The 13541-nt window shown below is 60.5% G+C and overlaps 1 protein-coding gene across 7 annotated transcripts in view; it reads left to right on the top strand.

Moving 5' to 3' along the window:
- The window catches only part of CABIN1 (calcineurin binding protein 1), a 147660-nt gene extending 135322 nt beyond the window's left edge, over positions 1-12338 (top strand). For all 7 annotated transcript variants that reach the window (XM_013051282.2, XM_013051280.2, XM_045065244.1 and 4 more), the window contains 7 exons: positions 79-175; positions 1073-1747; positions 2965-3039; positions 5126-5408; positions 10311-10475; positions 11490-11716; positions 11826-12338. In XM_013051282.2, coding sequence (XP_012906736.2) covers positions 79-175; positions 1073-1747; positions 2965-3039; positions 5126-5408; positions 10311-10475; positions 11490-11716; positions 11826-11969 — 1666 coding nt within the window. In that variant the 3' untranslated portion in view covers positions 11970-12338. The remainder of the gene's footprint in view (positions 1-78; positions 176-1072; positions 1748-2964; positions 3040-5125; positions 5409-10310; positions 10476-11489; positions 11717-11825) is intronic.
- The last annotated feature ends 1203 nt before the right edge of the window (positions 12339-13541 follow it).

Below are 13541 nucleotides of genomic sequence, written 5' to 3'. Positions count from 1 at the left end.
AGAGGTGTGGGCCACCATCCCAGGCCATGTGGCTCTGAGGCTCTGCTCTCTTCTCCGGCCACCCCCGTGTGCCTGCAGGAAGTATCTGCGAGATGCTGACCGCCAGGTCCTGGCACAGCGGGCCTTCATCCTCACTGTGAAGGTGCTGGAGGACACCCTGAGCGAGCTTGCAGAGGTACACCCATGGCCCCTGTCCTCTCCCAGGAGGTGGCCCCGGCCCTTCGCTCAGCTGCCATGAGGCATGTCCCAGTGTCCCTACCTATGAAGTAGTACACCCCTGCTCCCCTGGGTGGGGAAGGCAGCACAAAGAGGAAGTGGCAGACACTTAGTAAGGTACTCACCCACATGGCAGATGTGGACTTGTGGGCGGGGAGGACGGTAGCAACACTCTCTGAGGCTGCTAGCTGAGCAGTGTACCCCGACCTGGCAGGTCAACCTCAGGGTCACAGCAGCGCTGATATTGAAGCAACGGTGGGCTCCCAATGGGCTGAGTGAGGCCTTAGGTTGCTCCGGGTACACCTGCCCTCTTTTCACCCCCCAACCTGCACCTCAAGGCAGGCACAGCCCTTGCCCCCTCTCAGAGCTGAGCACCCTGACCAGCCAACCTAGCGGGAGGGGGCTGAGGCAAGGCAGTGCTGCTGCAGTGCCCCCTGCCCAGTAGGACTAGCTGGGCCATGGTGTGGGGGCTCAGGGTCATGCCCCCTGAGACTCCACCTCGGCTGCTGTGCATTAGAGACACATGAGAGCCCAAAACGGGAGAATTCAGCTCTGTGGCCCCTGGTGGGTCACCTCCCCTTTAGACACCCAGGACTGCCCTCAGCCTCGCATTTAGAGGAGGGCCGTCCCCACACAGGCCATTCTTCCAGAGTGGAGGCACTTCCCGCCACCTCCCGCCTCCTGTCAGCCCCTCTCAAAGCTGGAGGAGCAGAACAGGGAGGGACTTCCTCGGGCAAGTCTCCAGGGCCAGCCTGGGCCAACTAGCAGACAGGCAGACCCAGAGTGGCCTGGGCTGGTCACCCGTGTGGTAGAAATACAAAAAAGACACAGTCTTTTACCTTTGATTTTCTCGTAGGGGTCAGAACGCCCGGGGCCCAAGGCCTGTGGCCTCCCTGGAGGCAGGATGACCACCGACGTCCCCCATAAGGCCAGTCCCGAGGATAGTCAAGAGGGCCTTCCCCACTCCAAGAAGCCACCTCTGGCGGATGGCCCAGGGCCAGGAGCCGAGCCAGGGGGCAAGGTAGGTCCTCTCAACCACCGGCCTGTAGCCATGGAGGCAGGAGACAGCACAGACCAGGCTGGCGAGCAGAAGGACAAGGAGAGTCCCCGGGCAGGGCCTACCGAGCCTATGGACACGGGTGAGGCCACCGCTCGCTGCTCAGACTCCGAACGGGCGCCACCCCCACAGCCAGGCCGCCCTCCAAGGGACCGTGGCCCTGAGAGCCGTCCTACTGAGCTGTCTCTGGAGGAGTTGAGCATCAGTGCCCGGCAACAACCCAGCCCACTCACACCTGCCCAGCCAGTCCCATCCGCCACCCCTACCACCACCACTGGGGCCAGAGCGAGCAGCCACCCCGAGGAGCCACCCACACGGCCCAGCCGAAAGAGGAAGCTCCTGGAGGACACGGAGTCAGGCAAGACTCTGCTGCTGGATGCCTACCGTGTGTGGCAGCAGGGCCAGAAGGGTGTGGCCTATGACCTGGGCCGCATTGAAAGGATCATGTCTGAGACCTACATGCTCATCAAGCAGGTGGGTGGCCTACAATTCTGTTCTCACAGAAGGTCCTTCCCAGTCTGTCCAGGGGTGCTAGGGCCATGGGGCGTGCTTGTTAGGTGTCATTCCCACCCGGCCCTGCTATTTGCTTCCCTCCGTTTGAGGTTTTCTGCCTTAAGCAGGGCATAGAGTCAGAAAACCAAGGGTCATGTCTAGTCATCGAGTTGTACGTTTTAAGTATGGGGCGATTTTGTCAACTATATCTCAGGAGAGCTGGGGAAAAAAATACATGAAAAAGACAAGAAACAAAGTGCTTGGAAAACTTTATTCTCAGCTTTAAAGGAAATGAAACCATTTGCAGAAATCTCATGACATCCAGCATGGGGGGACAGGACCCCTGACCCCACTCGGTGCCGGGCTCTAGGGCACTGCCTCAGAGACCTTTGTGGCTGGCATCCAAAGCAGGGTCAGTGCCCCAAGCGTGTGAGGAGCCTCCACCACCCTCCTTAGTGTGTTTTCCCTTTTTTTTTTCCACTATGTTAGACATTCAGCTCTTTCTCTGTTTAAGATTTCCACATCAAGAGCCCCCAGAGCTGCTGCGACTGGCTCAGACTGGGTGTCCGTCCTTCTAAGTGGTTTCCTCCCAAACCATGTCTGTTTATGGTACACCTGTGGAGAGTCCCTGTTGTTTTCTCACTCCTGCAGCATCTGGGATCAGGCTTGCTTTCTTTCTATCCTGGGTGAATAAGAACCACACCCTGCATTCCCTGCTGGTGAGGGTGGGCCCTTCCCTACCCTGCCTGTCCCCACCTGGCTGCCACCCCGGCCTGTCTCCTTCACACCCTGCCCACTGCTCCACCAGGGCGGCCCCCAGGCCTCCCCAGCCTGGTTGCCATCCCCCCGGCACCCTGGGCTCTTGGGCTCTGGGTGAGTCAGACCTTCCCTCCCCCACCACCACCCAGACCTTAGACTCATCCTGCTCACTTGAGGAGCAGGATCTGGCTCCCCTTCTGCCAGGCTCAGCCCCTGAGGACATGATAACATGGTCCTGGACATGATCTCAATAGGACCGGCCTGGCCCAGAGCAGTGGCCCTGCAGGATGGACCTGGGAGATGGCTGTGTGCTTCTGCCCATGCTCCCCAAGCAAGACAGGAGTGTCAGGGGATAGCAGCTGGTCCTCACACTCCGGGGGGCCGGGAGGAGGCCAGCCACCTGGCCTGGCTCCTTTGACTTTGAGTGTTTCCTTGCTCAGGTGGACGAGGAGGCTGCGCTGGAGCAGGCTGTGAAGTTCTGTCAGGTCCACCTCGGGGCCGCTGCCCAGAGACAGGTAAGCTGGACCCAGCCTGTGCCAACCTCCTCATATGGGGCCAGCCCCATGCCAGGACCCTAGGCTGCAGGCTGCGAAGTGGGCATACCTCAGGAGGGACCGTTTGTGGCGTCAGCCTGGGCCAAGGAGAGATGGAGGAGGCAGCCCATAGGGAGCATTGTATGGTGGGTGGGGCCTTGGCAGACCCAGACCCCAGCTCCGAGTGTGTGACCTGAGGGGTCCCCTCACCTCAGCTGCCTTTTCTGTAAATGGGAAAGATGGTCCTTACCCAGCTGAGCTCACCTGGAAATGTCACTCCATTTGGGACAAAGGTAGAGGAAGGGATGCGGGGCTGGGATATGAATTGGATAGGAGCAGAATGGATGAGTGTCCTGAGGTTTATTCAGCAAGGGAGGGAGAAGAGTGCTGCCGGGTTTGTGAAAGACTCCCCACTCCTGAGTGGAGAGGATGGGCTGGTGCAGGGGCCCAGTGAGCTACAGGTGGGCTTGAGATGTCAGAAGATGGGCCAGCGTGACTTGGTGGCAGGGAGGAGGGGTGAGGCCCTCCTGGGCTCTGGCCGGTGGCTTTTCCTCTAGGAGAGAGGTCTAGGCCAGAACCCTGGGTGTAGGTGCCCCTGAAGCCATCACTTTGGGACTCAGAAGCCACAGCTTTTGAGAAGTGGTGGAACTGAGGAGAGGGTGAGGGGCCAGGGCTGAAGGATAGGGGTTTCCTGGGGGAGAGGCCCAGCTCAAGAAAAGGCCCATAGGCAGGGTTTGGCCAGCAGAGAAAGGAGGCACCCTCTAAAGCTAGGGGGCCGTTGCAGTTCTGTTCAGTAGTGCCAATGGGGCATCTTCCTGTACCACATATGGGCATTTCTTCAAGAGTGACCCCAGGCCTGGGTCGTTGGGTCAGAGGGCAAATACTTGCCATTTGAATAGGTGTGGCTTCTTGTCCTTAAAAGGGTGGCCCAACTGCCCCTTCCCCAGCAGCACAAGAGAGCATGTCTTGCCCTCCCATCGTTGCCCACACATGGCCCTTTCATGGCATTTCCCCCTAGGGAGGTACCCCACAGGGAGTCCAGAGGCAGGAACTCAGGACAATGGGCATCCACCTACAGCCCAGGGACTCAAGTCCCATGTTCCCCAGCAGCAGGCTGCTGGATGCTATTAGTGTCCAGACAGGCTTCCTCTCAGTGAAATGGGGCAGCAGGCCGCCATCCCTGCCCAGGGCTCTAGGTCTGAGGAAGTCCAGTTGGATCTTGACCAAGCAGGCTGATCCCCCAGCTGAGGACCAGAAGCCCAGAAGAGACCTGCAGTTCCTGTGACCTGCTCGGCCCTCACCACAGCCTCTGCTACATGGAGCAGGAGTAACTGCCCGAGGCCACAGTGTGGGGCTTGGCCCCAGGGGTACCCTCCTGCCTCCTCTGCCAACCCAGGTAGAGGCAGGTTGGCAATGAGCACTCCAGACAGAGGATGGCTGTTTCTGATGCAGGCTTTGAAAGGGTGCTCCCAGTGATAGGACCACATAGGAAATCCCCAAACACCTACCTTCCCTGTCTTGTGGCAAAAGGAGATACTGAGCTGGCAGGAGCCAAGGGCAGGGAAGGGTCACATTTCTTAGATTAGATCATGGCCCAAAGAGGATCAGCAGGCAGCTGGGGCCTGGGCCCGCCTCTGGCCATGCAGGTTGCGGGGCTGTGGTTGGGGGAGAGGTTATGGCCCTGAATCTGTTTCCCCTGCCTCTCAGAGAGGGTCCATTTTGCTGTAGTCCCCAAATTGGTCGCAGTGACCCCCTGCCTGGAGTCGTGCTTCTCTCCAGGAGGCTCCTGGGAATGGGAGCATGAGGTTGGCCAGCTGCAGGCCCTCCACAGAGTCTCTATCAGGAGGGCCTGGACATCCTCCCAGGGAGGGGTTACGGGTCCCCAGTAGTTTCCTAGCATTGCAGAGTCCTGAAGGGCTGCCTGGGGGCCTCGCTGGGAGCATGGGGGGCTCAGGGTCTGGTGACACGAGAGCAGGTTGGCAGTCCCAGACCCAGACAGGTGTCCTGTGGGATGGCGAGGGCTCTGGGCTGCCCAGCCAGCCTTCCTCACCTCCCTTTGTTCTTACAGGCTGCAGGGGATACACCTACCACCCCAAAGCACCCCAAGGATAGCCGAGAGAACTTTTTCCCTGGGGCTGTGGCTCCCACGGCTCCTGACCCTGTGCCAGCTGATGCTCTCCAGCGGCCCAGTGACGCTCACACCAAACCTCGCCCTGCACCGGCCACCTCCACGGCGCTCATCCCCGGCCCTCCCTCAGCGTCGGCCTCCACACCAGACCCATCCAAGGACTCAGGGCCTCCCCGGCCGCATAGGCCTGAAGCCACCCCCAGCATGGTCTCTCTGGGCCCAGGTAGGTCCCATCCCATCCACTAGGCAGTGAGGCTAGAGCTGGGCCCTGGCCTCTGCCACCAGTGGCAGCAAGTCCTGATCCTTGCACGGGGAGTGGGGGCAGGGCAGGGTGAGGCCAGGGCGACCTCCAGCCGGGTGATCCTTGAGAAGCATATCATGGGAGCCCTGGAGGGCTGGGGGCACAACCTGCTGGCATGCCCACCACTCTCTCAACCTTCCTCCCATCCCAAAATGGAAGTGGGGACAGCAGCCCCTTCACAGTGGGTGTGGCAAGGAGGTGGGGAGGAGCCAGCATTGACATCAGGTGTTTATCTGTTGCTTTCTCTCACCACAAAACCTTGTGATGAGTAGATAAATAGGAATTCTGGAGAGGAGAGGGCATCCTGACTTCGGCTTCCCAGAGACCTTACAGGGCTGTGAGCCATCCCTGGGTACCTGCTGTGGTTGGGGGCATTCCTACCCAGGCCCCCATGGGCAAGGCATACGGAAGCCAGCCAGCATAGAGCAGAGCAAGGTTGGTTGGTGGGCTTGTGAGGGACAAGCAACAGGGTCCTGGGCTCTGGCAGAGGCCTTCTAAAGGTTTCTTCTAAAACCCAAGATACCCTTGGGAACAGCAGCCCACAGGCAGGGACAGCCTGCAGACCAGAGGGCAGACAGGCCTGCAGCTTTCCTGGGAGGGGACACTGACCCTGATGCCAAGTCTCCCCTGCCCTCCCTGCCCTGCTTCTGGGACCAGCCTATGCCCATACTGAGGCCCTGCACTGGCTCTTTGCTCCTTCTGGTTCATCTGGCTGCCCGGTCACAGTCCCATGCAGCCTTTTGGCTGTCACCTTGATGTGAAGGCAGCGGTGGCAGCTGTGAGCCAGGTGCTCCCCGAGTGGAGGCCGAGGGTGGCAGTGCTCCCTGTCTTCGCTCTTTCCTGCAGTTGTGCAGCCATTGAGTGCTCACCTGATGCCAGTCCCCAGTTTGCTTTGAGGATCATAGAGGTATAGGGACCCTCTGCCCCATTGCTTACAATTACAGAGGTCATGGCCTCATGAGATAAAGAATCACTTAACCTTAAGTCAGCTCCTGCAGCTGTTTGTTCAGAGCGGAGCCTCTGAAGCTGTGGGACAAAGGGCAGTTCCCCCTCCAGGTGACCTTCGCTGTCCTTGCTCCCTCTGGGTAGCTTATTGTGTCTCCGTGTCCAGCGCACCGTGTGTAAGATGGCAGTGACACACATTCCGCACAGCGCTTGGCAGAAGCAAGCACAGCCACCATGCGAGTTCTGGGTGTGGTGATAGACCACGGGAGTCCACAGCCCAGGGAAACCGCTCCCTCCCACGATGACTTGGCTTTCCCCAGGGTGTCCCCACCCCCGCACTTTAGGCTCTTGGCCTGCACCTGACTCACCCCCGTGATCCCGCAGCCCCTGAGGATCAGGAATTCGGGAGGGTCAAAGTGTCAGCCGTCATCTCTTCACTCAGTTGCTGACAGGTCTCGGGTTCTCACTGGCTGATGACTGGAGGCCTCAGATCCTCCACTGTGGGCCTCTCCCTGGGCTGCTGAGGGTCCTCAGGGGACCCGGGGTCTGAGAGAGAGAGAAAACACTCAAAGGAATCCGCACCATCCTTTATAACCTGACCTTGGAAGCGAGTGACCATCACTGGTGCTGGCCACACGTGAGCGGGTACAGGGTGGGAAGGTTCCTCCGGGGGTGAATAGCAGGAAGTGGGGACAGCAGGCCACCTGGAGCCTGGCTGTCTTCCTTCTCTCTCCTGCTCACCATGCCCTGGACCCAGGCAGGCCCCAAACTGTGACTCACTCATTTTTTCCCTCTGTTAGATCAGTGCAAGAGCGTGTACTTCCCGGTGTTATTCTTTGTCCTGGAGAATGGATCCTTTCTTATTTCCTTCCTCCGAATTAAACTGAATAGCCTTTTGCTAGGACCAAACTCTTACCTGACACTGGGAGAGGGAGCAGCCCTGGGTGGAGAGTATGGGACACGTGGCCCTGGTGCGGAGCGACCTGCCAGCCCCTGGGGACCACCTCAGGATCTGCAGGCTGGTGGCGTTTGGCTGGCAGTGTCAGGGTGGCCACCCTGATGCTTCCCAGGGCTTTCTGGGCTGGCGTCAGGGCTGTGCTTGGAGAGGCACGTTGGCTCAGAGCCTACCTCCCACAATCTCCAGGACAGGGAGAGCACTGGGAAGGGATCACCCAGAGGTGACAGGGTGGCCTGGTGATGTGATCTGCATCTGTCCCGGTGCCCAGTGGGCAACCCAGACCCAGGTGTAAGTTTGGATGGGCAGGAAGGGCAGGCTTGCCCTGCGGAGGTGCCTAGGAACTATAGAGTATACAGGCTAGGAGCTGCAGTCAGAGACGCTGGCAGTACAGGAGGTCACGAGCCTCCTGAGAGAGCAGGCTTGGGATGGATCTTCACAGGACACTGTCCCCAAGGTTCGAGAACAGGGGCAAAGCAGCCTCGGAAGAGACCTGGCCTGGCACTGTCCCCAAGGTGGACACCCCTACCCTGCACCTCCCCTGGGGTGCCCCTCACCCTTGCCTAATGGCTCTGGCCAGGGGAAGGCAGCTGACAGTGGCTGGCAGTGTCCACTCCTGACTTGTTCCACCCACTGGGGCCTGCAGATGGGCGGGGACGCTCTCCAGCTTCCCTGGTCACTCACTAAGACTTCACCCATCTGCCCACCTCATGCTGACCAGGGCTGCTGGCCTCATGTGGCAGATGCATCCCCTTGGGGAGGCTCCTAACCTTGTGTCCCCCCCCCCCCCCCCTCTGTACTGAGCACCTCCATGCTTGTCTCTTTGTTGGGCGTCTGCCCGCCACAGGCCCAGACTTGGTTTCGTGCTAGAATAGTGCCCAGTCCATGAGTAAGTGAGGGTCCCTTTTGCTGAGGGGTCAGGCCTTCAGAGTGGGCAACTAGATCAGGGAGGGAGAGTGGAAAGGACACTTCGAGCCTTTCCATTCTCAGGTCAGGAAACGCCTGCCTGAGCAGGACCCCACCGGCCAGTGAGTTAAGCAGGCTGTAAAGCCAGCCTCTTGCCATTTTGAGAAGCCAGGAAGAGTCTGAGTCAGGGCTGGCACTTCTAGGACACTGGTCCTTGGGGACCTGGTGCCCAGGCCTTGAGTCTGCCCAGGGGAAGAGAGAGAGTAGCCCGATAGCAGAGGATTCCAGCCTGGCCATACATTTCCCACTGACCGAGAACCTGAGACCCAGGAGTCCAGGGGGCCCCACAGGGCCCTTCTCTGAAGGCTGGGCCTCCAGGTTAACCCCCCACCCCCCACTCAGGCCCACTTGCAGCCTTCCTCACAGGCCTCTAGGGCGGTCTTGGTTGGGGGGGGGTGCTGCTGGGCCTAGGGAGCACTAGCCCACATGCTTGAAACTCTCTGCTAGATGCCCTTGCCCCAAGTGTCCCTTCTCCTCCTGGTAGCCCACCAAGAGGAAAGGGCCTGCAGAGGGTGAACAGCCCCCTGGGGTAGGAGAGAGCCAGCATGACACCTGGCCCCTGAGGGCAGCCTCCATCCATTTTTCCAGCTCCAGGCCCTCCCTGCACCCTGTTCCGCTCCTCCCCCAACGTGCTCCTGTCCTATAGATGCCTATCAGCAGGGAAGCCAGCTGCCCTTCCAGGCCACCTTAGCACTGCTCCCGACCCTGCAGGGGACAGCGGCATGAGAAGAGGGTGGGCAGAGGTAGGGAGAGTGGTACCACCTCTAGAAAGGCCTGGACCAGACACCTACTACTGGGGGCTGCTTCATGAGTGCATGCCCAGCCACAGCAAACCAAGTCCCACTCAGATTCAGGGACTTGAATTCACGCTGTGGCTCCTGTTCCCCAGGTCCAGGAGGGCAGCAGAAAGAGCCTTCCAAGGTGCTCATCCCGGCTTGGGGGATGTGTAGAGGGGTGTAGTGTAGGGGGCTGGACCCTAGGACAAAGAGGCTGTGATCATGACTGCCAGGCAGTGGGTCCTGAGGAAGAGAGGGACTGGCTCATGGCATAGACAGCCAGGGAAGGCTCTGTCCTCTAGGAGCTGGAAGCCAGCAGGCAGGAGGCCAGGGTGCTAAGTCATCCCGTCTTTGTTCCTTCCCAAGAGCTTTCACTCCTGCTTCTCCCTGGGTGGAGGAGGGCTGAGGGGACACTTCACCTGCTGGAGAAGGGGAAGGCAGGACTTGATGGGGAAGTGGGGGAGTGGAAGGGTGGTGAGGTGATGGCCCACCTCGGCCTGAATACAAAGGAAGAGCGGAGTAAGGTGAGGAAAGGAACGGGAGGAGGCCTGGATGCAACAGGAGCTGAGGGGCGGCTGCAACCCGGGGGGGCTGGGAGCCCCTGGACCGATGCTGACTAACGGCCTGGCTGGCAGCCATAGGTGCAGCCAGCACCCTTCAGGCCCATCAGGCCTTGGCTCAAAGGAGGCCAGTTCCCGGCCCCTGCCTCATGCCAGGGAAGGTGTGGCCTGGCGGGAGGGCATGGTGCCAGCACACCACTCCATCCACTTTGGTATTAGCTAGCTGGCTTGGTTTTGGGTCGTGACCATGTTTCTCAGTGCCTCTCCCACAGGCTAGAGGGAAGAGCCCGTGAGCCCATCTCTGAAGTCCCGTGATGGTGTTTGACGGGGCCGGGGAGCACATAGTGTCCATGATCCCCTGCTGTGTCAGGCCCACACTGACCCCAGCTAGTGAGCTGGCCCCACCAGCGTCCACCCAGAGTGGGAGTGGTTTCCTGCCAGTACCAGACTGGCCCCACCCATGCGACTGTTCCAGAGAAGCCCCTGCTGGTCCACAGGTGGAGGTGGCACGCTGTCTCTGTGCAGGTCTCCTGCTAGGCATCCCAGGGTTCAGGAGGGAGGGTCCTTGTCTTCCAGGCTGAGTGAGAGGACTATAACTTACAGCCCTCCTGTGTCCCCACAGAGGGAGAGGAGCTGGCAGGAGCAGCAGAGGGCATGGGTTTCCCACCCCAGGAGCCACTGTGCAGTGAGCAGGTGAAGACTGTCCCCGAGAGCCCTTCAGCAGAGCCACACTGCTGGCCCACAGAGCCCACGCCCCGGACAGGCACTGAGCCCACATGCAGCCAGGGTAAGGTGACTTGGGAGCAGTGTGGGGAGCTTTGCCTTGGTTGGGGGGGACACAGTGGTGTCGGGCCTGGGAGCCGGGCCTCGGAGGACCCAGTGGTGGGGAAGCCAAGTGGAGTGGCAACTGGGCATGGAGGCCTGGGCTGAAGAGCTGGGGAGTAGAGAGCCCCTTATTCTACCTCCAGCTCCAGAGACTGGCAAGGGCCGGTGGCCAGCCCAAGCTGAGGCTGCTCAGTCCTGGGGAGGAGCCCCCCCAGCCCAGAGATGGGGACCAAGGGAGTGGCTGACATGTGGAGGGAGGAGTCGGCCCTCCAGACCGTTGCCTGCATAGTAGTCATCCTTTCCCAACTGGCTGGCCCCCTCGGGGATTCCTCAGGTTCAGGGATCTCACCGACCCTACTCAGGACCACAGGGCCTGGTGCCAGCCCTGCAGAGTCAGGCATGGGCACTAAGTAAGCCCCGCTCCTTTTAAAGCCATGGGACCTCGGAGGAATGTGGAGACCAGCCAGGCCGACCCCCCATGGCTCAGGACTCTTAGAGCTTCCCGGAGGCTGCCTGCCCTGGAACTGCTGCCTCCAGGCTCTGGGGATACACAGCCCCAATGCTGGCTCCGGGCCCCAGCATCCTCCCTAGGGTATGGACACCATGAGGACATGCATCCTAGGATTGATGCAGGGATGGAACAGTTCATGTGTGCACGGTGCCTGCAGGGCCTACAGAATCCTTGGGAAAGCTCCAGGGGCTTGCCTGTTTCCTGGGCCCTGGACTCCCCAGGGGGTCCTAGTCCCCCAGGCCCCACAGCCCAGAGCCAGACCTGGGCAGTCAGGGGGGGGGCAGACACAGCAGGGGGCCTGGAGCCTGCCAGCCAGCACAGACCAGAGGGCCGAGAGAAAGCACAGGAGGAGGCGTTCTTGGTTGCCTCTGTCTTCCAGAGGGGAAACTGATGCTCAAGCCAGGGAAGGGCAGGCAGGTCCAGGAGGCTGTGAACAAGGCTCAGCTCCCACGGTCCACCCCACAGTCACCAGCTCCAAGGTGCCCAGCAGTGTGAGTGCCCAGCCACCCGAGGGTCCCCCCGGCAAGGCAGAGCCTGGCCGGGCCAAGTCGCGCCTCCTGCCCAGCATGCCAAAGCTGGTCATCCCCTCGGCCGCCACCAAGTTCCCCCCTGAGATCACCGTCACGCCGCCCACCCCAACCCTGCTCTCACCCAAAGGCAGCATCTCGGAGGAGACCAAGCAGAAGCTGAAGGTGACCACGGGTGCCGAGTGGGGGGCATGGGCGGGACGTGGGCTACAGGCGGGACTGGGGCCGGGCCTGGGCCACCTCTGACCAGCGCCCTGCCCCACTCTGTGTGCAGTCTGCCATCCTGTCAGCCCAGTCAGCGGCCAATGTGCGGAAGGAGAGCCTGTGCCAGCCGGCCCTGGAGGTCCTGGAGACGTCAAGCCAGGAGTCCTCTCTGGAGAGCGAGACGGATGAGGATGACGACTACATGGACATCTGAGGGCTGGGGCCTCCCCGCCTTGGCCTGAACCCCTTGGGCCATGCCTGACCCAGGCACAGCACGATTCCCTATGCAGGCCCTGGTCTGCCCAGCCTCCATCCCTTGCGGTGTCCTCCCCACCTGCCTAGGCCGTTGTCTGTCCCCACTGCATGGGGGCCTGGAGGAGGCTTGCACAACAGGGCTGGCATCCTTTTCTATGAAATGTTGACTTTGTATAAACATGCCCATGCCCAGCCCAGGTGGCCATGTCCACACCTCGATGCCCGGATGAGCCAGGTTCTGCCTGTGTCACAGCAGAGGGGTCATTTAGGGTTGGGCTCGCCCCAACTCCCTTTTTTTGGTTTCTTTTCTAATAAAGATGGAATAGTTGCTTTTGCCTCTTTGTTCAACCCTAGGGAGCCTCCCTCAACTGGTTGCTGTCCAGGGTTTCTGGGCCCTTCTTCCTGTTGGTCAGGCACCAACCCTTGGGCCTCCCAGGAGCAGGCAGTGTTGGGGATGGGGGGGTGAGTGAGGGGGGAGAGGGGAGCACAGACCCTCTGGGTGGGACTGGAGCCAGGCCTGGAAGGGGCCTTTGGGGTGTCCCCTGAAGGACTCAAGAGTGTGGGGTGTGCCCGTCTGGAGTGGGCAGGGGCGAGAGGAGCAGGCAGCATCCAGGCCAGGCTGAGGAACTCTCTCTGTGATAGGGACGCAGTGCAGGGGACCCTGAGAGGTGGGGTCAGTGTCAGGAAGGGGGAGTGGGGCTGGCTGGAAAGGCACTTACCTTCCACCACACTTGCCCTCTGATAGAACTGGCCATGTACGTTGTGGATCTCAGTGCAACATAAAATTGGGGGCTCCTTGTTCATAAGTTCATTCTTTACAACCCCTCAGTGCCTTGGGGACCTAGCTGTCTCCTCCCCCCCCCATCCTGGATCTGGGCTGGCCCTACCCCAGAAAGGGGTCTCCCCAGAAAAGCTCTCCATCCAGAAGGGAGATGGGGATGCACCTTGCTGCCTGGTGCCCCTCATGGGCTGGGCACTGCCAGGGTCACCAGCCCACACCTGGCAGAGCCACCATGGGGACCCAGAAGCATAGCAGCCCTGGAAAGACCCTTGCCAGAACTGCCCTAATTCAGGCTCTTTGCAAGGTGAGGGCAACAGTTACTCAGTTGATGCCCTCTTCCCAAATTCCTGACTCTCAGGCCCCCAGGGCACCTGGGACCCATCCCGGGAGCATTCCTAACATCTTCCTTCTCCTGACTTGTGCCATAGGGAACACCTTCAATCCTGAGCCTGGGATGAGTCCCAGCATCAGCCCCCAGCACCTGCCTACAGAGGGTAACCTGAGCACCCCACAACCAAACTGGGAGTTGTGGCTTCTAACCACCCCAACTGGCTCTCCCGACACCTTTAGGAGCCACCTCTTGATGAAACTGCAGACCCATCCACCTGATGGGAAGAGTTGCTGCCCAGGGAACGGGCTGGCCAGATCCCAGGAGCTGAGATGGGTCACAGCCAGATGGCTTTAGCTCATAACCCCCCGCCAACTTCAGCTCTCTTCAAGGTCTGGGGATGTGTCCCCTTTGGACCCCGC

Source organism: Mustela putorius, unplaced genomic scaffold (genome assembly GCF_011764305.1).
Source record: "Mustela putorius furo isolate JIRA1106 unplaced genomic scaffold, ASM1176430v1.1 tig00003858_pilon_pilon_pilon, whole genome shotgun sequence".
Lineage (NCBI taxonomy): Eukaryota > Metazoa > Chordata > Mammalia > Carnivora > Mustelidae > Mustela > Mustela putorius.
The sequence above is the reverse complement of the archived record's forward strand: the minus strand, read 5'-3'. Positions and strand labels throughout refer to the sequence as shown.